The 24,763-nt window shown below is 35.4% G+C and overlaps 2 protein-coding genes across 3 annotated transcripts; one reads left to right on the forward strand and one right to left on the reverse strand.

Annotated features, from left to right (window-relative positions):
* Positions 1-1,884: 1,884 nt before the first annotated feature.
* On the forward strand, positions 1,885-9,210 carry LOC121266511 (serine/threonine-protein kinase BSK3-like). The gene is made up of 11 exons (XM_041170361.1): positions 1,885-2,697; positions 3,220-3,525; positions 3,615-3,835; positions 4,065-4,200; positions 4,679-4,812; positions 4,902-5,007; positions 5,789-5,874; positions 6,044-6,232; positions 7,605-7,757; positions 8,038-8,151; positions 8,509-9,210. The coding sequence occupies exons 2-11, from the start codon at positions 3,444-3,446 to the stop codon at positions 8,761-8,763; spliced, it is 1,476 nt and encodes a 491-aa protein (XP_041026295.1). The 5' UTR covers positions 1,885-2,697; positions 3,220-3,443; the 3' UTR covers positions 8,764-9,210.
* A 1,623-nt stretch (positions 9,211-10,833) lies between these two features.
* On the reverse strand, positions 10,834-14,727 carry LOC121240942. Of its 2 annotated transcripts, XM_041138467.1 has the most exons (4): positions 14,405-14,727; positions 12,316-12,373; positions 12,165-12,219; positions 10,834-11,336 (listed from the first exon to the last, which is right to left on the reverse strand). In XM_041138467.1, the coding sequence occupies exons 2-4, from the start codon at positions 12,316-12,318 to the stop codon at positions 10,960-10,962; spliced, it is 435 nt and encodes a 144-aa protein (XP_040994401.1). In that variant the 5' UTR covers positions 12,319-12,373; positions 14,405-14,727; the 3' UTR covers positions 10,834-10,959. The 2 variants fall into 2 exon arrangements, with proteins under 2 accessions (XP_040994401.1, XP_040994395.1); XM_041138461.1 differs by lacking the exon at positions 12,316-12,373 and having other exon boundaries at positions 14,405-14,725.
* Between the last annotated feature and the right edge of the window lie 10,036 nt (positions 14,728-24,763).

The raw sequence follows: 24,763 nt of genomic DNA on the forward strand, positions 1-24,763 counted from the left end.
ATTTTCATCTTAAACCATCTCATCTCACTATTCAAACCCCACTTATTCATATGAATTGGGATGTTGTCTAGTCCTATCTAAAATCTTATTCAATCTAATCTTATTGTGATGACATGGAATTATCCATCGTCTCTTATATTTGTTACTTTAAAATTGTTAGTATAGTATAACGGTTATTTATGTCATCAATGTGTATACTATTTTTTTTTTAAATTATTGTTGTTTATTTTTTTTAATATTATTATTCTTAGAATATTTTTTTTAATATTATTATTATTTTGAAATTTGAAAAAGTTGAATTATTTATTATATTTTATATGAAAATTTAAAAAAATTATAATATTAAAATAAGATGGATTAAGAGTGTTTCTGTATCTAAATGAGATTTAAAAATCAAAGAAATAGATTGACTGTTTCAAAATCAATATTGAACAAAGAAGTGGATTGACTTTTGAAAAATAAAAAGTTAAAGTTACGTATCAAAATTTGAAGGGTATTGGAAAAAAGTTGATAAATACTTCATACTATACAAAAATTCAATGAAATGGATTGACTATTCTACACCACATTCTAGAGAAATGACTATTCTACACCACATTCTAGAGAAATGAACTGGCATGGGAATTGAAAAAAGATTTATTTTTGTTATTTTTTCAATATCCAAAAGTATTCCACGGATATTTGCTATTCATTTTCTTGTTATTTTCAACCACCGCAACTTGCTTGAAGTCTAGTGTCGAAAACCTTTGCTATGATTCATTAATTTAAGAGAAATGTCAATTGTAATTGAGAAAAAATTATAAAAAATTTAATTTTTACCGTGTCAGCTATTAATATGTTAAAAATTATGAAAAAAAAAATTGATAAAATGAGTCTCGTAAGAAATTGTAAATATACGTAGCAATATTCTTACTTTTTTTATTTTTTTTTATAACAAGATTTCTATTAATCAGAATAAACATTACAACCAATGTTTATCAATCCAAATAAAAGAACTTATAAACTTAGGATATGACCCCTCCCACACACTTATATCATCAATATTCTAAGCATGCTTGGCATTGGTGGAAGGACTTCATCAACTCTTGAATCTCCTTAATCACATTTCCAAGACTTGACATAGAATTAGCACCAATGTTCTGAATTGTACGAACCATAACTAAAGAATCACTTTCTATAACCAGATTAGGAATCCCACTATGTAGACATAGTTGCAGGCCTTTTAAAATAGCCAACAACTCAATTTCTATTGGATCATTCACTTCAAACTCCTTTTTACTTCCTGCCAACAGAACTTCTCCCTTTTTAGCTCCAAGGATTACACCCACCACTGCTCTTTGTTGATCATGGAAGATAGCACCATCAACATTTAGCTTTAGAGATCCCTGTTGAGGAGTCGTCCAAGTTCCTTTGCTTTTCGTTTCAACACACTTGACCTGTTTATGCTTAGACCCTGAGGATAATGCAATGTGTACTGCTGCAGTAGGATTAATCTCTTTATTCTCTTACATCTCTGATTTCGTCTATACCAAAACCCCCATGCAATGAGAAAAAATTTCTCCAGTTCCTCTTTGCTACCTCTAGCTTGGACTTTTCTAGCTAGATCAGCAAAATCAACACAACTTGTCTTAAGTTGCAAAAATAGGCATTGATTATCCCAACACTGCCTTAGCCTGGGACATTGATATAAAGCATGCAACACATCTTCTGCACCATCCCCACAAAATATGGAATTGTCTTCCATCAGTATCTACCTTCTCTTCAAATTACGTGCGTTGAAAATAATTAAAAAGAAAAAGAAAAAAGCTCTTGGAGAAGATAAAACGGTGCCGCTTCATCTACTTTCTTTTATAATTAAAGTCGCAAAATGGGAATGATTACGGCGGGAGTAATGGAGGCATAGAGGAATGATTAAAGAGCTCCAAGCCTCCAACTATGGCTTCCCCGTTGGCCCCGCTACCCCCCAGACAAAATCCCACATAATCCAAAATAATTGGCGGTGCAAATTCAACAAACTTCAAACTTTTTTTATTGATCAAGAATAAAATAAACTTAATTTTAAAAATATTTTCTTGTTTAAAATAATAAGCGAATTCCAGCACTTTGAATAATCTTCGCGACATGGTGTCGGTAATAATTGGTTTGTTTAAATTATCAAAAAGCGGAAGATTATTTAAAAAAAAAACCCAAGCAAAAGGGTTAGAAAACTCAAACATCAGCTTCTTTTTTTCTTCTTCTTATAGAGATTCACATATCTTGAGCTTCTTTGGAATTGTTCGACTGCCAATTTCTAGTTTGGGCTTATTTAGTTGTTAATTAGTTTCATAAATTCTTTTATCGAGTTTGTTAATTTTGCTGAATCAAGGAGTTGAAGGATAGTTTGGTTTTGGAAAATCTGGGATTTATTCTTGGTGTGGTAAGTGGCTAGAGGAGGGGATCGGTTCGGTTACTTTTTATGATAACGAGGTTTTGAAGCGAAAATGTGGAGCCTATGGAGTCGTTGATTTGATTGAGAAAAAGGGGTATACTTTGCTTGATTTGATCTGGATTGAGCTGAAGGTTGATTAGTGTTTTAATTTTAGCAATTGGAGAAGAACCACTTTTCCGGCCGATTGAGAAGCTGGGGCTTTCTGTGTTTCTGGTTTTGGAATCTGGGTCGTGGAGTTTTCGTGCGTTCAGTCTCACTGGTTTGAATCGGTAAGGAAGATTTTTTGGAGTGATCCTTTTCGTTTTACTTTTTCTTTTTTGTGTCTCTGTGCGGGGAGGCTGATTAAAATGATACACACGTATCTTTTGATTTAGATTGTGTTTAAGTGATTGAGTTATTTGTGATAATACTAAAGGGGACAGATTGAAGTTGGTGTTTTGGGTAGCATTTTATATTTGGCAGATAAAGAAAGGGAGAAAAAATCTGATTACTGAAAAAAAAGAACCTTTTCATGCAGTGTTTTGATTGTGTTTTATGGTTGCAAATGCAGCCAGAAAAGTTTTATGGCAAAACTGGTCTTGGGTTCAAACAGATTCACCTGCAGTATTCTGTCTTCTCTCTCTCTCTCTCTCTCTCTCTCTCTCTCGTTACTGATTTATTCGAGAATTTGCTTGAGTACTATTTTTTATTACTCAGAATAATCTAATCTGCAATGCATTCATTGTGAGTGCAATTTGCATTTTTCGGTGCATATTTATCCGCGTATACTGAGCTGTTAAATTTATTTCCAGGCATTGTGGCTCTGAGGAGTTTGAGTGGAAAATCTCCATTTCAATTTGTTGTTGGCAGCTTTTCAACCAGTCAAGAAGATAAAAAAGCGAATCTATTTACGGTGCAATAAGATCGAATAGTGTTTGTGAAGCTGGGCGGCTTGGATGTGCAAGAGTCTGTTTTATTATACAGATAGTAACTATAACTCAAAAGGTTTTTACCAAGTAACATCTGATTCTGGGAGATGGGTTGTGAGTCCTCCAAACTCATGCCCTGTTGCTCGAATTCACAAGTGAAGGCATCGGTTCTTGAAGTGCCTGATGTTGGTGGGTACAAGAATTGGTTTCAATGTTGTCTCTGTTCTTCTAGCTAATGAGCACGTGATTGATTGATGTTGGTTTTTTGTTTGTTGCAGAGGATGAGGAGAAGAGCGAGCTTAGCCACTTGCCTAGATTCCGGGAATTCACATTTGATCAACTTAAAAATGCTACTTCAGGATTTGCAGTGGAAAATATTGTATCTGAGCATGGAGAGAAAGCTCCAAATGTTGTTTACAAAGGGAAGCTGGAAAATCAGATGAGGATTGCTGTCAAACGCTTCAATAGGATGGCTTGGCCTGATGTTCGGCAGTTTTTGGTAGATCATTGTTATTTTCTACCTCTAACGTTAATTAACTTGATTCACAGTCTTTTCACAATCTTTAATATTAGTCCCTTTCTGGGCAATTAGCCATTTTCCATTTTTGTACTGTATATGATTATTTCATTTTGCGGTTATAAACCATGCATTGTACACTTGTTGTTGATGAGGGGAAAGATGAAGATTTATAGTAAATAACTCGGACAATTTTTGTTCATAACTATAGGAGGAAGCAAGATCTGTTGGTCAGCTCCGCAACCTGAGATTGGCAAATTTACTTGGTTGTTGTTGTGAAAATGATGAACGGTTGCTTGTGGCAGAATATATGCCTAACGAAACTCTGGCAAAACACCTTTTTCATTGTAAGTCCTGCATTTCTAGATTTTCTATTTTAAATCTCACTGTTAAGTTTTAGTTAGAACCGGATATATCTTCAATGCCTTCTACCTAATCTGGCTTATAGATTTTGACAACTTTGGACTGTGTTATCATGTTGACATCTGCTTCTAATAATAATTTCACACTTAAGAATATAGTGTATTAAAGCCAGCACAATCCAGGTCGAGGTGACCTGGAAACTGTGCTGGTATGGAATCTTTGTTGAGACTATCATTTTTACTTTGATAGTGCTTGTTTTCCACCACAATTAATTACCTACTCCCAAATAAGCTGCTAACAGTAATTGAATGAGAACTTTATTTTCTTAATTGCTGAAAGGGTGTCAACCATACTTCGATGAGCAGTTCACTTGCATGTCAACTTTACTAGCAGGAATTTCACTATTTACATTGAATTCAGTCCAGTTTCTGTTATAGCTGTTGATGTGCTTTCTTCAATCAGGGGAAACGCAACCTATGAAATGGGCAATGCGACTAAGGGTTGTTCTACATCTTGCTGAAGCATTAGAATACTGTACAAGCAAAGGGCGTGCCCTTTATCATGATCTTAATGCTTACAGAATTTTGTTTGACGAGGTAATTATCTTATCACTCCCTTTATTTGCAAGTACAATCTTATTTTGATTCTATATGTATTCCTCTATTTATTTATTAGAACTTCGCAGGATGTTAATCCTAGGCTCTCAAGCTTTGGCCTGATGAAAAATAGTAGGGATGGAAAAAGTTATAGCACCAATCTGGCATTCACCCCTCCTGAGTATCTCAGAACTGGTATGTATCCTTGGTGAAGAAGAAATGTTTTCAGTCCTAGTGATGTTTATTAAACTGAATGGATTATTTAGATCCTGATTGTTATGAATTTGAGTAGCTATCTTTTATGGTGACCTCGCTTTAGCTGTGTTGTGTTCCATTATGAAAATCTTGTGAAGTGGCCTACATTAATCATGATGCATTGGTCTCCAGTGCAAATGCAAGATGCATTTTTTCATTGCCGATTGTTGAGTTATGCTTGCACCCTCATGAGTGTCATTTGACTAGAGCTCATTGGCACGACTACATCAACTATCAAACATAAGCTGGCATTTTAAGAAATACCGTCTACTCTTCTGTACATCTCTGGCCCTTGGGTTATCATGTTTGCTTATTGTCAAGGACTGTATGCATTATAATAACATGCTCATAATCTGCCAAAAAGCTGTTCCAAATGCTCATTTGACTGGTGATCTAATTACTTTTGTGCCATGCAAATAACCTTAGATTTTTTAGAATGTAACAGCTCTTGATGATTCTAGCTGCCATTTATTTCTGTCTTTGTCTCTCTACATCTGTAGAATTACAGGGTGGTGACAATCTGCTTAGTCTACATCTACATTTGAATTTTCACTTTTTTTGTTAAAGAACATAGTGTCGTCTAATGCTGTTGGTTTCGAGTCATCATCATTATAATTTATTTCTATTTGTGCTCTTCCATGATGCAAGTTCATATTATAGTTGACACATTACGAATCAGTATGATTTGAACTCTGAAGTTCATGTGCCTTTTCCATTGTAGGGAGAGTCACATCAGAAAGTGTAATATATAGCTTTGGCACTCTTTTGCTTGACCTTATCAGTGGGAAGCATATTCCTCCCAGCCATGTAAGTGCTTGTAAGTATTTTGTTTTTCTAGAAGAAGAAAATTAAGTCCAAGAAAAAAATTATATCTACCATTGATCCTTTTTAGAGTGAAAATGTTTTAATTTTTTACCTCGATATTTGCGCAGCTATATGTGAACACCTTAAATAATTGTTTAGTGATTTGTTCCAGGCCCTTGACCTTATTCGGGACAGGAATCTTCAGATGCTGACCGATTCTTGCTTGGAACAACAGTTGTCCGATGATGATGGGACTGAGTTGGTACGTTTGGCTTCCCGATGTTTGCAGTATGAACCTCGAGAACGGCCGAATCCAAAGTCGCTAGTGGCTGCTTTGACTCCACTTCAGAAGGAAACAGAGGTCAATTGTTTTTTGTTTCTCAAGTAGTTAGGCATTTTATTCTCAAGGAACAAAGGGAACTATCATACCACCCTTTTTTTCTTTTTGTAAGAGAGTCTAGTCTTTAGATTCATCACTTGGAAGTTTCTGAAGAACAGGCCAAGCAATCTACATCTTGGAATATGTTTATGCCAAGCGATACCAACTGTGAACTAAAAATGAGTGTGATTGATAGAAGTAACTGATGTATCGAGTCTACTGACTAACCATAATACTGAATTTAATTTAAAGCCAGCAATGAAAGAAAAAAAATCTGGTAAACAAATATGGCCTAACTAGTATTGAAGTATTTGAGATTATGAGTCTTGGTATTACATCCTTTCCTGTGAAGTAGTGATGTATGTGTAAGTGTAGTGGAGAGTGAGTTGACCATTTAATGATTCATCTTCCAGTTGTTAGAAAATTATCTTCTTTTAGTCTTGGATGGTTCCAAAGAAGGTAGTAAATGTATAATATAGCTGGAAAGGGTCCAAACTTTGGACGATATCATGATAGTATAATTGGAATGGTTCTTCTCTTTGCTTAATTTGGCCTATTTTGAAGGTGAGGAACAACAAGATTTCCCATAATGTGGATCTCTCTATGCTTGATCTGAAATCTGTTTCTTAGATCACTGTGTACCAAGTTCTCCTAATTTTATATGCAAAACATAACTGCTCAACAAAATCTATAATGGAACACCAGAAGAAACATGAATGCATCAGCCGTTAGCAAGCATCCATTTACTAAAACTATGATTACTTATCAAAATAGAATCAGCTACTAACAACCTTTGTTGAAGAAAGGGCTTGAATAGAATGTGAGCTTGCACATGCCAACAAAAGAGAGGATACAGTGAAGCCAAGACTTAGAATCAAAGATCTTTTGATTAAGCAAGGCTTATAACCCCCTCTTCCTCCTCCTCTTGTCAAGTGAATACGCCATACATGTTTATGAAATCAGCTTTCCCAAAATCTCATCTGTGAATAAATCAGCCCAACAATATGGTTTAAATGCTTAAACCAGGACATCCTATCATTGTAGGGCCATGTCTTGTGTACTTTTTTGTCATCGCCTTGTTCTGAGATTTTCTTCAAGCATGTAAAAAATCAAGCATGACTTGTACATTTCTTGGACACCCAAGTAACCCACCGAATCAAACCCATCAATTGCAGGTTGATGCATACTTCATGTAGGCTGTAGGTGATATTTCCTTGTGCAAACAGACACTCAGAAACACTCCCCATTTGGCAGTATCAGTTCATAGAACTTCCTTTTGTGCCATTGCTCTCCCTTATTTTATTTCAATATTATTGTCATTGTTTTTTTTGAAATAAAAATTTCTTCGTTGCAGGTTCCTTCTCATGTGTTGATGGGTGTTTCACATAGTGCTTCATTCTCTCCCCTGTCTCCACTTGGTGAGGCATGCTCAAGAAGGGACTTGACTGCCATACATGAGGTCTTGGAAAGTATTAGCTACAAAGATGACGAAGGAGTGGCAAATGAGGTTCTGTATACAGTTTAAATGATAATGAATGAGATTAGGTTCATTTTTTCACATGATTAGCCCTGTCTACACTTTAGTTTCTCTATTCATTCTTGGGCTTTCCAGGCTTTTGAGCATTTCAACTATGCTTGTGAAGTTATTTCTGTAATTTTCGTTGTTTAAGACATTTCTGTTTTAACCATCTGCATTAGTTATCTGTACTCCAGTTGTCTCTTTTAACATGCAAAGAAACTAGTAATATTGGTGATAATATATTTCCTTTTCATATATCATGGTGCAGCTCTCTTTTCAAATGTGGACCGACCAAATGCAGGAAACTTTGAATTCAAAGAAAAAGGGTGATACTGCTTTTCATCAGAAAGATTTTAGAGCCGCAATTGAGAATTATACACAGGTGATGTTCTTCTTAGAATGGGCTGGCTAGATATTGTAGAATTATTTTATCTACGACCAGAGGTTTTCTGGAACTTCAGTAGCAGTTGTTTGCAGGTTGAAGGTTGATGCATATTCCTTGTACTTGTTCTGATGACTACAATCCTGAGTTGACCAATAAAAAATTCCTGTGCACAAGTTATTGTGATGGACATAACGTATTCTTATCTGAGTGATCTTTGAATGAATACCTTGTTTGGTATCTCCTCAGGATCTATCTTGTTCATGTAGATGGGATATTTCATGCTACATATGGTTTGTCCATTAAGATGCATGTATCATTTAGAACTTTGCTGATTGTTTCTTGTTTGACTTGCAGTTTGTTGATGGTGGAACCATGGTTTCTCCAACGGTTTATGCACGCCGTAGTTTATCTTATCTCATGGGTGACATGCCTCAAGAAGCTCTGACTGATGCAATGCAAGCTCAGATCGTTTCCCCTGTATGGCACATTGCTTCTTATCTCCAGTCTGCTGCTCTTGCTGCACTTGGAATGGAGAATGAAGCGCAAGCAGCTCTTAAGGAGGGTGCAATTCTTGAAGCAAAGAGGAATGAGCCTGCTGGACATAAGTGAATGTGGAAGTGGAAATTCTCATTCTCACTCATCTCATTGTGGTGGTCCACATATGAAGATTACAATTGTTATTGATTGCAAGGTTTTGCTTCCAGGCGGGGCACTCCTTCCATATGGCACTAACTTATTCTCAGATAATTCTCTGAGAACCGAGTGTCATTGGATTTCGGACAAACAATATTTTGATGGTTGTGGGTTTTTTGCAAATTTTTATGTGTGGTCTAGAAAGTTTATTGTTATTGTGTTTACAATTTCTTTGATTGTGCTTTTGCATCTGCTGCCACTAAAATGAAAAAAAAGGTGAAAAATTAGTGTGAAGAGATTTTTCAACGTGTTGTAATTTTTGTATAGATAGCATGCCTGGTTTCTTCTTGCTGATGTAAAATTGTTGGTTTTGGATTATTGTCTTCTTTAAACAATTGCAGAAATAAAATTCATTTGTCTCCAGATTTAGAACTTCTTGGTGGCACTGCTGCTTTCATGGGTTTTTGCTTGGTCTGTCATTTGAGATTATTTGTGCCTTGCGTGGAGTCCCAAGTCCTAAACCACATTTGGCTACAGAAAAAGTAATGTCAGTCACTTCTATTCCTAATTCCTTAGACATTTTCATTTCTTTTTTAACTTTGATCATCTTGTTTTGTCTGTATCATTTAATTATTCAAGGTGATCAGACTTCCATTGTCATGGGTCAGAAAGCCACAAGCAAAATCTCCTTTTGCAATCCATTAGTTTAAATAGGTTTCTGTCTTGCTGCTGGTATCTGTATGTATTGTCTCATTTGGGAATATGAATTTATCTCGCATGCAAAGTTGATGGGATAATCATTGAATGAAAAAGCAGGTTGGAGAAGCATAAATCATAAAAGAGCTAAAGCAAAGAGCCTATGATGGAAGTAAGCAGAAAAGTATTTTAGCAAGTAATCTTGCTAAATTGTGAGCGCGAGTGGACAGACTCCGGTGGGGATCGGTTCTAGAAATCATCAACCCCAGGAATGTCAAATCGTGTTAACGGATCGTGTTCGTATCGTGTCAAAATATGTATATTATACTATATAAGTCAACTCTAACCCGACCCGTTAAACTTATCGTGTCAAAATCTCAAACCCTAACACGACCCATTAACATAACAGATCATGTCGTGTCAACCCGTTTTGACCCGTTTATGTAAATGGATTGAAACAGACTCAAAATTAACCCATTTTATCTAGTTAAGTTTAGCATAATTTTATATAAATATTAAAATCACAATATCTATAAAAAATATAAAACTAACTATAAGTCCAAAATTACAATCTAAACAATAAAAATATCTAAATTAAAATCCCAAAAATTTTATTTTTTTAGGTATAAAGGTATAATTGTAACTTAACTTTCTTAAGGGGTTATAACGGGTTGACTCGTTATCAATCCGTTAAGCTATCGTGTCTTAACGGGTCAACCCGTTTTGACCCGAACCCGTTAAGGGTAAATCCTAACCCGTTTTTATCGTGTCGTGTTCGTGTTGGGTTAACGGATCGTGTCATATATTGCCACCCCTAGTTCAAGGTGGAGAAATCCACCCTTCACCCCGTGATTCAGAAAGTATTTCATATCATCTCATCATTATAACTTTTTCAAATTTCTACATAAAATATAATAAATAATTTAACTTTTTTAAATCTCAAAACAATAATAATATTAAAAAAAATAATATTCTAACAATATTTTTTCAACTTTTATATTTGATCTAAAACTATCTCATCTCATTCCATCTTCGAATCCAACCAACCCTAAATGAGCACATATGGTTTTTTTTGTGGCAGGCAGATTTTTTCCCGTTGAACAGCCTTGATGGTTTCTCCTTGATACATGTTGAGAGAGAATATACAGAATAATGCTACATGCAGTCGTAGAAGCGTCGTGCAGTCACTTTGAAAAAGAGTGGAGTCTACTATTAAAAAATTATTATTTTTTATGTAAGTCCGTATTTATTAACAAGGATATGCAGGAAATATACGTTTATGGGGGAGACATACAAATTGTATTGCAGTACTTCTACCGGATACCCATGGCAAGTAACTGGATTATGAAATCATTGCAAGAACACTACCATGCCCATTGTTTTTGGTGGATACCATCGTTGAGAACTCCCTTACATTATAGGGGGTAGGTTCCAGAAATTTTCAAAGGTCCTTGTTGAAAAAATTAGCACAAGAAATTACTTCGCCAAACTACTTATTCGAAATGAATCTTTGGTTACTCCATAATAGACTGGTTCGTTGCCTGGAAAAGTGACAAAATTCCAGCCGAAAGCTGATCCTCCAACAACATATTTCCCATGACTTTGACCATCTTCAGTACCCTGCTGCTTCTCAGAGGCAAGGCCAGAGAGGATCTTTTTCTCAGACGGTTTTGAAAATACCCCGTCTTGCTGAGGCTGCTCCATTGTTGGCTTAAGATCCTGGGGCTGCTCTCGCAGCTTTTGACCATCTCGGTTTTCACCTGACAAGGTATCGCCTTCTTGTTGTATGTTCTTACTCACAGAAACTGTTTCTGTGGTGATCGCCTTGTATAGTTCCATCAGAACCTTCATCTCTGCAAGTTGCAGGTAAAGTCATAAGCAAATTCATGAAGCTACAAAACTGCATTCTTCCTGTCCGCCATATCAATAGCTATGGGGAATATCTCATAGACTTGATTCTAAAATTAGGAACCCAGTATCCAATAGTGGCTGGAAGTGAATGCTTTAGAGAATGGGCACATGTATAGATGGAACCAAAGAAGCTCAGGATACAATATCATTATTGAAGAAACAGTATCCTACAGTCATGAATAAGACTAAATGGCTCCTCATTTTGGATGAAAATCCATCTTAATACTATGTTTGCATAACAGCATTCTAGCATAGGGTGACAACCAGCTAATAGTGATGAACTTTAGCAGAGCTCAAGGATCAGCTTATCATGAGTTGGCAAAAGATTTACGGGACAACCTGTCACAAGCTTCTTAAGTATCCTAAAGATAGGAATCAGCCACACCAACTTGGATGTCACAATCTTCATCCATGCCTAAGTGAATAAGTCTTTGCATTTACATATCTAATGTGCACATAGAATTAAAGACTAATATGTATAATAATAAGAAAGATACTTTTTTTCTATAAGAAAAAATTAATTGAATCAAGTAAATAGGTATAGCCCAAGTACATAGGAAGTATACAAAAGCGAACACCGCGTGAGAAAGATACTGTGGCATTGTACAAGATTGGAACAGGCACACAAAATGTACAGCCATTATTGTTGTTCTTATGAAGAGTTAATCATTGGGTAGCCAAATTGCACCAACACAGAGATGAATATATATATATATATATATATATATATATATGTTTGAATAACTATTAGAGTGTTTTGATAAGCTTACGTTCTTGTATTTCATGAGCTGCCTTGCAATTCCGGAAGTCAGGGGTCCGCATAACCTTCAAGATAACAAATGAAACAAAAATAAAAATAAATAAGACCCATCATGTTTGATAAAATCTACCATGCAAATGAAGCAGTTCCCCGCGCACTATCATCTCCTCAAATATGACAATATCCCATCATGAAATGTCAGGAACCTCCCTTTAATCCCTATCATAAAAGAAAGAAAAACTCTTTCAATCCTATAATCTTGAATTTGATAAAAACTCTTTTGTGCATGGGATGAATTCAATCCATACTTTAAAAAAAAAAAAAAAAGAATTCAATCCATTATTCCATTTGCAAAAACTATTTACAGTACATGAGAGTCAAGTGCAGAAGAAATAATATACAGGACAGTTTAGGGCATGGTGGTGCTGGGAAAATTACATAGTAACAACATTGTAATTTCACCGCCATTAGTCAAGGCATCTATGAAAGCACTTAGAGGAAATGATAGAGAAAAATGCTCATTGTGTTGTTGTCGAGGTCAGCTGGACCAAATATCTAAGTATGAAATTATATTGAATCACAAACTATTAATGAGGCATTGTCTTGAAATGAGCATTTTTATCTGAAACTCTGCTTCATGGATAGATTGGCCATAGAGAGTGAAACAAAAAAGAATTTCCAACTTCGAAACCGCACCAGCAGGTTTAGTCAGAGTAGGCGTTTTTTCTTCAAGAGCAATGCTAAAACCAGGATATTTTACAGGAATCTCAAAATTATCGACCCTCCACATTTAGGATTATACAAAACATTGACATTCACTTCAAATGCACAATCACATTTATTAACTGCATTTCAAGGAAGATTCACAGCTTAGCACAATGAAACTCTTTACTGAAATTCAAGGTCTTTTGTTTTTCCTTTTTCTTTTTTATAGGAAAACCGAAACCACAAGTCAAGCACACAAGCAGGATTAAACCATCGACCTCGCCCTGCATCCCTAGTTTGGGGAAGAAGGGATGCCATTTGGTAGGAAGATCTAAGATTGATAATTGAACAATTCTACCATCTGCATTTACTGCTATCACAACTAGGATGACACCCATTGGCCTAGATAGTCCACTGCACAGTAATTCATGCCTGACACCCATTGGCCTTGATGGCATAAATATACCTACATACATTTCTATATATATTCCTCCATACATACATGCATGTGTGTGCACGTGTTGCCCAATGCATATTATTCTATATGCACAGCCCATCCCTTTTTTTTTTTTTTTTTTGACAAGTGGTTTCCAGGTAACACATCATATGCAAGATATCTCAGTCAGGAAAAATAGATCTTGTATCTTCATATTTCACCTATATGAGCATTCTAATTAATAGGTTAGGTTATATAATAATGATATTCCTACAACTATTTTATAACCAACTAATATGATTTTCACTTCATAAAAACTACAAAATTCTTTTTTTCTTTTGAATTTCAGATTTTACACATCCCTTCATTTAAAAGAGTTGTAAAAACGGTTGTATGTCTATCGTTACTTGAAATTATAAGTTCACAGCCACAATAAAACAAAAAACGAAAAACCTACTTAGGTTCTGCACATGAATAGAAAAAGAACGCCTTTCGGTGGTCATATTAAGACTTTTTTCTTTAAGCACACTGATCTTAAACACCATGTGATTCCTACCTTCACAATCTCATCTCAAGCACCTTCAATTCATTCACAAAAGAAGAAAAATAACACATAACACCTAGATTACCTTCTAATACCCAATATTACCATCTCAAATGTCAATTGTGTCCCAGTTCCCACATAAATTTCCATAGCTACTAAGGACACACAGCATTAAGAAGAGGAAGAAAATGATCGCATCATTATGCATCAAGAAAAGAAAACCAGAAATGAACTCGCTAAAGATCTCCATTATAATTGCAAACAGGATATTAAAGAGCGAAAATTTTCTCAATATATCATTCCATCGAACAAAAGGAATGTTTTTATAATCTGAACAAAAATATAAAACTAAAAACACTGGATAAAACATGCATACAAAATCGACCTAGCAATGAAACCACTAGAGATCTTTAATATAACATTAAATTCTGCACAAAAGAACCCAATTAGTTCCAGTATCTACTTGTCCTAAAATGGGAAAAAACTACCATCAAATCATGCTTAAAAAAAAAACCCAGAAATGAAATTAAGTGTAGTTTCTCTAGCTACTGGGCTCGAACAGTACCTCAACAAAATGAGGTCGAAGCTCTTTAAGAATGGCACGCATCTTGAAGTATTTGGGGTTTTGGATATGAATACTACTACTGTCAAGCGGTCTCTTCTTGATCTTAGGAGGAAGGGAAGGAGTGGGAGCAGGAGGTTGTGGAGGGGGCACTGAGCAGCGGTTGGAGGGTTTGAGATTTGCGTCGGTGTTGTCTGCGCAGGCACAGCTTCTTCCATTGATGCTCTTGTTGAGTTCAGTTGCAAGGTTTGCTAAACACCTAAACTCTCACAAGTCTCACTCTCAAATTGAATATTCTTAACAGTGAGTTCGCAAGTGCCGGGCTTTGAAGACGAGAGGAATTTATTATTAAAAATTTATTTATTTATTTTTATATAAATTTTGTATTTATTTATTTTCTCATTTTATGCTGTGTTTGTATACTCATCATTGTAATTATCTTTTTTTATTTTTTTTTTATTTTTTACGAATGTTTCTGTTAGCAATAATTTTTTAAAATATTTTTTTAAAAAAATATTAATATAATTTTGAAATTTAAGGAGGCTACGTACATTTTCCTTCTTATGTTCCAGCATAAACTCCCTCGTTCACGACGTCACGTCGTATCAACAATGATAAAAGAATTTCGAATATTATCATATCAAAATATTAAAAATAGATTTTATGGAATTTTATAAGCTGCCGAATTGTTGAAGGTGGGGGAAAAAAAAACAAAATGACATTTATAGTTATCGTAAATAAATTCCTTGCATTCATTTAAAAAAAAAGTGAATAAATTTAATATATATGTATATAAAAAAATTATTTTTTAACTATGAACCACACTTTTTTTTTTAAATAAATGACTTGCGTATTCTAAAAATGTATGATATATCTGGGATTACTTTACACAAATTTAACTAATTTTTGGTGAGGTTAAAAAAATTATAAATCCAAACCTGATGGGAAGTTATAGGAATTAAATAATTTTTAGAAATATAAATATACGATATTTTCACAATATTACAAGATATCATATCATCGGCACTCTAAAAATTGGTTGGAGAGCCTTTAGACGGTTGAAATAATTATAATTGATCCATATAAAAAAAAAAAAAAAAAATCTAAATACACTATTTACTCTTTACATATAGAACCATCTAAACAAAGTGTGGTGGTTAAAAACAATAAATTTATTCTAAGGCCAATTCATAACTCCTACACCATACATCATCACACGTGGTGGATCTGATCTTTTAATCCACGGCACAGGTTATCAATAGAAAAGGAAAATGGAAATGATATTTACAATCGTAGAATATGTAAATATTGTGTAATTTTTTTTAAAAAAAGTGAGTAAATATAAGATATACACAAAAAAACTAATTGTTTATTAGTAAATCTCACTCTTTTTCAAAATGATTGCTTGGCGCTTTTGCACTCTAATGCATTTAATATAAAAGGAAGCCTTTGTGTTCCTAGCTCCGCCCCTCGCCGTGCACAGGTCTGCATTTCAAACAATGGCAAGCCTCGTCTGAAATTCCTCTCTCTCTCTCTTCATCCTGAATCTTGTCTGAAGTTCAACCCACTCTCTCTTATACCAGATTCAACATTTCTTTGGCATTGATCGATTAGTTACTCCACGAATGTACATTTCTATTGTCTTAATCAAGCACGAATGCTCTCCATTCATTTGATTGCAAATTCGATTGTAGTTGAAAGAAGAACTCTAGATTTCTATTTTGTTATGTATTTCTTTTGACCAGATAGTATCTATGACAAGCATTTGGGAATACAACTGCAGTTGCATTTTTCATTACTTAATCTTAATATGTTATTATCGCTTTAGGAGCTCGAATATTATGCACTTCAACCATGTTCAGAATAATCATACAAACGTACTTGTGTCCTTGCTTGGAATCAAACTAGTTCCTAACATTATTGATTGTCCATAATAATTCACACCATAAAGGGAGTAAAAGGCATACTGTACTTATTTGTTAGGTACATCGTATCGAATGTGATAACATTTCCAAAATACTTGTACGATACTTGATTGCATGCATCAGCCCAAAACACATTTTTTACCTTAAAACTCGTCATTCATATCCATAACAGATACAAAACCATCATTTATCTCCTTCCTTCTATCAAGAGTGCTTTGACACCTCCTTTACTAAGCCTTAAATGTCTAGTTTTATCAATAAAATTTCAACAATCATTCTTTGCAAGTTCAAGATTCTCATACATCCTTGCATCAACAACAAAAGCATTGAAGTTTTTGTTTATTCGAATACTGCTCTGTCATTCAAATCAAGCATCATTTGACCATATTCATCTAAATACTTATTACATCTAAGGAATCTAGACTTTCGTGGGTTTACGGTATGATTGTGAGCAATTTTAATGGTAATCAAAACCTATAACTCATTCACCAAATGATCATTTACCTTGACCTTACAATTTGTTTTAATTGTTGGAGGTGGCCTCGAGATGGTGCTATGGCTAGGTTTATACTTGCCGCCACGTGCACATCCAGTTGTTACATACTTAATACTCACATTTGCCTCTCGTTGTATTTTGTCATTATACCAAAACTCGCTTACTCGACATATCGTTTGTAATACGTAAAAAACTCTTTCTCAACGGTAAAAGTCATTCCAGATTTTAGCTCCTCGACTTGTTCCTCATCAACTATGTCAGACACCTCATTATCATTATTCACCTCGACCTTTACTTGTACGCCACATGCTGTTTCTTTATCCTCTATTTAGGCATAGAAAATGGTTAAGATTAATATGCTTGTTATAGACATTGGTTGTGAAAAATGGAATTTAAAGTGTAATTCCATTATTAATATGATAACTATGATCATTTGCATGTGATTCACTCATAACATTCTTCTCATTTTCTGCACTATTAGGCATGGTGGACAAATCACTTACACGTTGTGTGATCTCTTCAAAACTTTTTAACGTTTCAAGATTACTCGACGAATAGTAGAGTGCGGTTGGTCCAAGAGCTGACATTAATGGATGCTACAATTATATAAATGCATAAGAAGATTAATACTGTAAATGGAAAATAAATAAATAAATAAATCCATCTACTTGGCTTCCCCATGGGTAGGAATATAGATTTGGGTATATATTTGGATATATATTTGGAGGAATCATAAATGGTGGGTAGAATAGAGGTACAGGTCCGTAATATCCTTATAATAACCAAATAAATGATATAAAATTAAATAAAAAAAAATATAATGACAGAAATATAAAGATGAATTTTTTAAAAAAGATAAACACTCAAAGACAAAAAAGTAAAGCGGTTTAAGGGAAACAACTATTATAGTTGTAGTGATGACATTGATGTATAAGGCTTGGTGGCCTTCTATATTCTTGTTTGCCTATCGAGCTATTTCAAATAAGAATTTAGTATTAGAGTCAATTAACAATAATTCTATCATCTACATTGTATAGTCTACAGAGTAAATCTATTTAGCATTAGTGTCAAATAAGACTCGACTTAAGCTATCTCCTTGCCATGAAACATAAGTACATCCAACAAAATACAAGCGGAAATATCAGATTGAATTTTGTGGGAATTTCATCTAGAGATTGAAATTAGTTCATCCTCATGATTCATGAACGAAATCAGTTAATCCTCATGCGGATTCAGGTCAGCTCATAACTTCTAGTGGAAATTATTCGCTATGATTATTTACCCTTTTATAGGAAAAAAAAAAAACACTACAAAAATTAAAATATTCCTAATGGTTTCTTCATCCTATTCTTTAAAATACATTATCAAAACTGTTAAGAATTGAACTCTTTATTTATGAAAAGTATGAATTACAGAGTAAAAAGGTCTAAAATATATAGATACATGCATAGCCTTTTTATGGTAACTATTAAAAAGGAAATAATTACAATTAAATGACAAATTTCCTAAATAATTACAATTAAATGACAAATTTCCTAATATCAAGAGATTGCTAATTTTGTGGGATTTGATTCTGTCAATACTCCCTCTCAAGTTGGTGCATGGGGATCCGTAATGCCCAACTTGCGTAGAAAGTGTTGGAAAAGTTCATGTCCCAAGGTTTTGGTGAAGATGTCTATGAGTTGCTCATGAAAAGAAGTGTGAACGGTTGTAAGGAGGCTTGCCCGAATTTTATCACAAACAATGTGACAATCAATCTCAATGTGTTTGGTGCGCTCACAAAAGACAGGGTTGTGAGCGATGTGTAGAGTAGATTGATTGTCACAATAAAGATTGATAGGCTTAGGATGAGAGACAACAAGATCTGTGAGGAGCTGTTTCAACTAGGTGAGTTCGCAAGTAGTGACTACCATGGCGCGATATTCAGTTTCAGCAGAGGAACGTACCACTGTCGTCTGTTTTTTTGTTCGCCAAGAAATGGGGCTCTTGTCGAGCTGAATGAAGAAGCCTGTGGTGGATCTTCGAGTGGTGGGGTAGTTGGCCCAATCTGAGTCTGTGTAAGCGGTAACATGCAAATTGCTAGATAAGAAGAAAAAAATGCTTTGACCTTGACTACCTTTGAGATAGCAAAGAACGCAGATGGCAGCTTGCATGTGGGGATCTTGAGGAGCATGCATGAACTGGCTGAGAATATTCACTGCAAAAACAATATCAGGACGTGTTATAGTCAGGTAGATGAGACCTCCAACCAGTTGTCGATAGGAACTAGGGTCGATGAGGAGAGAGCCATCATGGTCTGTGAGTTTCAAATTTTGTTCCATGGGAAAGTGAGCGGTACGAGCACCAAGTTGACCACTATCAGTCAGGATATCAAGTGTGTACTTGCGTTGGTTAAGAAAGATGCCTTTCTGAGAGCGATTAACTTCAAAACCAAGGAAATATTTGAGGGAGCCGAGATCTTTTGTTTTGAAGTGTGTAGAAAGAATGCTCCTGAAAATATCAATCTGGGAAATATTATTGCGAGCAACTAAGATGTCATCAACATAAACAAGAACAATAGTGATACTGGTGTGAGAGATAAGAGTGAATAAATAGTGGTCTGCCAGAGATTGATTAAAACCTATATCAAGAAGTATAGTGGTTAGTTTAAAAAATCAGTTGCGGGAGGCTTGTTTGAGGCCGTATAGAGATTTCCGAAGCCGACACACACAAGTCTCCCCCTTAGGGCAATATCCAGGTAGGGGGGTCATATAGACCTCTTCATCAAGATCACCGTGTAGAAAAGCATTGTTGATATCAAGTTGTTGAATGACCCAATTTTTGGTGGCAGCAACTGCCAATAGGCAGCGGACAGTGGTAATTTTGGCAACAGAAGTAAATGTTTCATGGTAGTCAAGACCTTCAACTTGAGTGTAACCTTTACAACTAATCGAGCTTTGTACCTCTTGACGGATCCGTCGGCTTTGAGTTTAGTTTTGAAAACCCATTTACATCTAATGGGTTTCTTACCAGGAGTAAGAGGTTCCAGAGTCCAAGTGGCATTATCCTCTAAGGCTCGAATTTCAGCAACCATGGCCACGCGCCAATGAGGATGGCGGATGATAGTGGAGTAACAGTAAGGATCAATAGATGTGGTGAGAGCAGTTAAAAAAGTAAGATGATTAGGAGAAAAACGAGAATAGGAAAAAAAAGCAGATAAATGATGAGCAGTACCTGAAGCTGATGAGGATACAGTGGACTCCGTATGTATGGTCGAACAGACGTAATCCTGAAGGTATGCAGGTCGAGTAGTGGTGCGTCTAGGACGAATGGAAAGAATAGATGGTGGAGGTGGGGATGAGTCGGGAATAGAAGTAGAAGGGGAAAGAGAAGTTATGGGTTCGGGAACGGGGAGAGGAATAATGGGTAGTGATAGATCTGGAGGAGAAGAAGAGATTTGGAATGGGAATATTTGTTCATGAAAAGTAACATCACGAGAATAAAAAATAGCTTAGGTTTCCAGGTTGTAAAGCTTGTAAGCTTTATGTTGACCGGGATACCCAAGAAAGACGCATTTTGAGGCACGAGGTGACAATTTGTCGAGGGAAGTATGAAGAGTTTGAGTATAACAAAGACATCCAAATACGCGTAAATGAGTGTAACTTGGTGGGGTATTGAAGAGAAGTTCAAAAGAGGATTTATTTTGAAGAATACGACTCGGAGTGCGATTAATAAGATAAGCGGCAGTGAGAAAACATTCTCCCCAAAATTTTAAGGGCAAATGTGCTTGAAATCGAAGACTACAAGCGACATTCAGAAGGTGCCAATGTTTGTGCTCCGCAACACCATTTTGTTACTGAGTCTCAACACAGGTATGTTCATGAATGATGTCGTGGTCATGAAGATAATTTTAAAATTTGTGGGATAGAAATTCTTGTCCATTATTAGTTCTTATAATTTTAATCATGGTGTTGAACTGATTCTGGATAAGTGCAAAAAAATGTATGAGGTGAGTATATGCTTTATATTTATGTCGCATGAAATAGATCCAAGTGGAGCGAGAAAAATTATCAACAATGGTAAGAAAATAATAAGCACCGTAAATTGAAGAAGTATTGTAACCACCCCATATATCACAAAAAAATTCGATTAAAAGTAAAAGTACTTTTATTAGTATTTGAAGGGAAATGAAGTCGAGTATGTTTCGAACGAGCACAAATATCGCAATAAGAAATAAGACAAGGATTATTATTGAAAAAATTGAGAATATTTAAACGAGAAGGATAACCTAAGCGTTGGTGCCATATGATCTTATTAGCAAGAGTCTGAGTAGAAAGAGTTGTGACGGGTTGAGGTCGATACACGTAAAGTCCATTGCAAAGCTCACCTGCTCCAATCAGCTTCGTCGATTGTGGGTCCTGAAAGAAACAATGAGTAGAGGAAAAAAAGACAAGACAAGTATTATTAGAGGTGAGTTGGGGTACAGAAAGTAAATTAAAATGAAAGGAGGGGACAAAATAGACATTAGATAAAATGAGGGGACAAAATAGACATTAGACATTCAATGGGAAGAGAAGAACCCCTGGGTAAGATCAAAGAAAATGGTCCGATCATGGCACATGTGGTGGCTAGCTCCATTATCAATAATCCATGTTCGACCTTGAGTATAAGAGAGAGTATAAGAGACGTTACCCATGAAATTTGCGGATGGGTTTGGTGAGCTGAGCAAATCCAAGAGTTTTTGGTAGAGATTGGGAGTGAGACCAGGTACCGACGAGCTCGTGGTGGAGGAAGAGGCCTGATGAGCCATCGGCATCAGACTAGGTGGTGGTTGCCGAGAAGAGAAGGAGGAGACTTCGTGCGAGGTTCACGGCGTCGAGGGTACCCGATGCGGCGCCAACACCTATAACGTGTGTGGCCGTTCCGGCCACATTCCGAGCATTTGAATGGTGGTTTTGGGGAGCCACTGGAGTGGGCGGCGAAGCTATGGAGCTCGGATGGTGGATTTCGAATTTGCAAAAGTCACTGTTGTTTCTCCTGAAATAGAATAGAGAAAATTTTGGTGATGGGGGGAAGGGGTTCCAGTGCCAAAATCCAGGTTCTCAGTTGAAAGAAAGAATTATTGAGGCCAAGCAAAAATTGGTAAACTCGTTCATCCTTTACTTGTTGTTGAAATTCTTTAAGATCACTGCATTTTTGGAGGTGACTAAGTTCATCCCAAAGTTTTTTAATCTGGTTGTAGTATTCATGGATGTAGGTGGTATTTTGGTGCAGAGAGGGAGGATAACTCTCGTTTAAGGTGATAGACCTGCGTGTTGTTCCCATGACAGAAACGAGATTGAAGGTCGAGCCATACTTCACGAGGATTAGTATGGAATTTGAGAGAGTTTGCGATGGAGGGATTGATGGAGTTAAGAAGCCAAGTAAGGACCATGTCCTTAGTTTGATTCCATTGAGTATAATTTGGAGAATTTGTGGCGGGTGGGGGAAAGGGTATCATCAACAAAATTGAGTTTGTTTTTGGCATTGAGTGCACGGGTCATAGCTTTTTGCCATTTGGGATAATTATCTCTGGTGAGTATGCCAAAGACTAGAATGAGGCTAGGGGAATTAGATGGATGAAGCAGATAAGGGGAAGAAGGGGGGTTGGAGGAAATGGCCATGGAAGGGGTTGAGATTGGAGGCTTAGGAACGTTGTTTGGTTGATACCATGTTAAGAATTGAACTCTTTATTTATGAAAAGTATGTATTACAATATAAAAACGTCTAAAATATATAGATACATACCTAGCCTTTCTATGATAACTATTAAAAAGGAAATAATTATAATTAAATGACAAATTTCCTAAATAATTACAATTAAATGACAAATTTCCTAATATCAAGAGATTGCTAATTTTGTGGGATTTGATTCTGTCAATAAAAACTCAATTTTTTTATTTTACATGCTAACTTTTACAATATACTATACATCAGCTTATTTATTTTTTCTTTATATCATTTAAATATTATATTTTATTCATTTCAAATAAGGTAAAAATGTGTAAAAAGTAGAGAGAGAAATGAATAAAATGTACTTAGTAAAGAAAAAATAGAAAGTAGAGAGAGAAATGAATTAAATATTTATACAAGTGTGTACAGTATCTCATAGATGTAGAGGTGGTTCTGTAGCAAATTGGATATTAATGATAAAATACATAATCTATTGGTTGAGCTATTTTGAATTATTTCCTTCAAATTTTACAAAAGCATGAGTTTTACGTAACCCATTGAGAATGCTTAACATACCTCTTTCTTTCAGGGATGGTCCTCTTTGTTTTGTAAGGGATGAGGCTTTCTGAGTAGTATTGGCGGCAGGGGAGATTTGGGAGAAAGAACGGGTACAATCACCACAAATTAGGACATTTCCATACATTTTGATGTTGGGCTCTCCGGTTGCCTACATTACACATCACACATATTATAATTTTTATTTTTTATTATTTTTTATTTTTGCTAAACTAATTAAATTTTTTTACTAATCATCTCTACATCACATGCTTGTTAAAGAAAAAATAAAAATATTAATAATAAAGTATGTGTGTTGTAAGGATGATAAGTAAAATTTTTCTTTGATGTTTATTAAAAAAAAAATACTAAGTTGAACCATGTCACCGGTGTGCAGTGTGACATAAGTAGCAAGCCTTTGAATAGGACGACTTGATTAAAAATCATTTGGTTACTCTCATGTAATTTTGTAATTTGATATATATTAGGTTTTGAATCTAAATTCAAATATAAATTTATGATAATTGTAAGGGGGTTTTTCTCCCATTTCGGCCTTTAAAGTAAGCTCACGAGAGACTACTGGAGAAGTAAGATAGAGAGTCCAACCAAACCCAGTCAAGCCCAACGAGCCTCCTCTAAAAGGAGCCAGTGGGCCTCTGGAGAGTACTCAACCCACAAGAAAAACCCACCCTCGAAGCAGCCCACGTGTAGGGAAAGCGGATGGAAGGGACATATGAGATTTGTCATCCTGACACCACCCCGAAGACACCCTACTCTTGGGAACCTGCACAGGTAGGTGAGCGGGAAATATGAAGAATCCTTAATCTCTTGAAAGTAGACATGAAGAGGTTTAATATGGAACGCCTACAGAGTAAAGTGAGTCAGGGAGCCACGCTGCATTTATAGCGCCACTCTCCAGACTCTACGCCGCATTAAAGGATTATGACTAAATGAACAGTGGAAATGACATAAGCTCTTCAAAGTCAGGAACGAGCTATCCCCTCCATAAATCTAGTACAAAAGTCAATCTCCTAGTACGAAGAATTCTATCTAATTCATTTAAGCTTACGCATGAACTACTAAGGAGATATATTGATTTTAGCATTGAAGGCTCTCCAGCCACTGCCAAGACCTCTCACTCTTCGTGTTTGCTTAAGTATGCAAGTGAAAAATCAAAAATTTGATTTGTTGGAATCTGACTCAAAAGCATGTGGAATACGTCGTTAACATAATGTCAAAAGTTTCTTAAATATGATTTAAGAGAATGCCTGCGACTCTTCGTCTTCTTATGAATTCTTATCTTCTAATTTCTGTCGAGTAGAGTATAAGCTATTTGGAAAAAAGAAATCTAAACAGAACAAAATTACGTGAAAAGATGAGTATCTCGAAACGACCTGATAATATCCCGAAGAAATGATTTGTACAAATTTTAAATAAATAAGTTTTATATAAATTTTTATAAAAAAGTGAACCCCATTTTAAAGAAGTGTAAAAAAAATTATTATTTATTAGTGTGACTTATTATTTTATAAAAGGTTTATATGAAGTTTATCTATTTAGAGCTTGTATCTAATATTACTCATTATTTCGAATGTATTGACGTCGGTTTGGGCAGTGAGATAAAATAATTTTAGATAAAAGTTGAAAGTTGAATAAAATATTATTTTTTAATATTATTATTATTTTAAAATTTAA

Source organism: Juglans microcarpa x Juglans regia, chromosome 1D (genome assembly GCF_004785595.1).
Source record: "Juglans microcarpa x Juglans regia isolate MS1-56 chromosome 1D, Jm3101_v1.0, whole genome shotgun sequence".
NCBI lineage: Eukaryota > Viridiplantae > Streptophyta > Magnoliopsida > Fagales > Juglandaceae > Juglans > Juglans microcarpa x Juglans regia.

Excerpts from the sequence above, each read along its gene's own strand:
- LOC121266511 (XM_041170361.1), top strand. The coding sequence starts at position 3,444 with ATGGGTTGTGAGTCCTCCAAACTCATGCCCTGTTGCTCGAATTCACAA. Across the intron at positions 5,875-6,043 it reads AGCATATTCCTCCCAGCCAT|GCCCTTGACCTTATTCGGGA; the intron begins GTAAGTGCTTGT and ends GATTTGTTCCAG. Across the intron at positions 6,233-7,604 it reads CACTTCAGAAGGAAACAGAG|GTTCCTTCTCATGTGTTGAT; the intron begins GTCAATTGTTTT and ends TCTTCGTTGCAG.
- LOC121240942 (XM_041138461.1), bottom strand. The coding sequence starts at position 14,446 with ATGCGTGCCATTCTTAAAGAGCTTCGACCTCATTTTGTTGAG. Across the intron at positions 12,220-14,404 it reads TTCGACCTCATTTTGTTGAG|GTTATGCGGACCCCTGACTT; the intron begins GTACTGTTCGAG and ends GTTATCTTGAAG. Across the intron at positions 11,337-12,164 it reads AGCTCATGAAATACAAGAAC|AGATGAAGGTTCTGATGGAA; the intron begins GTAAGCTTATCA and ends TGCAACTTGCAG.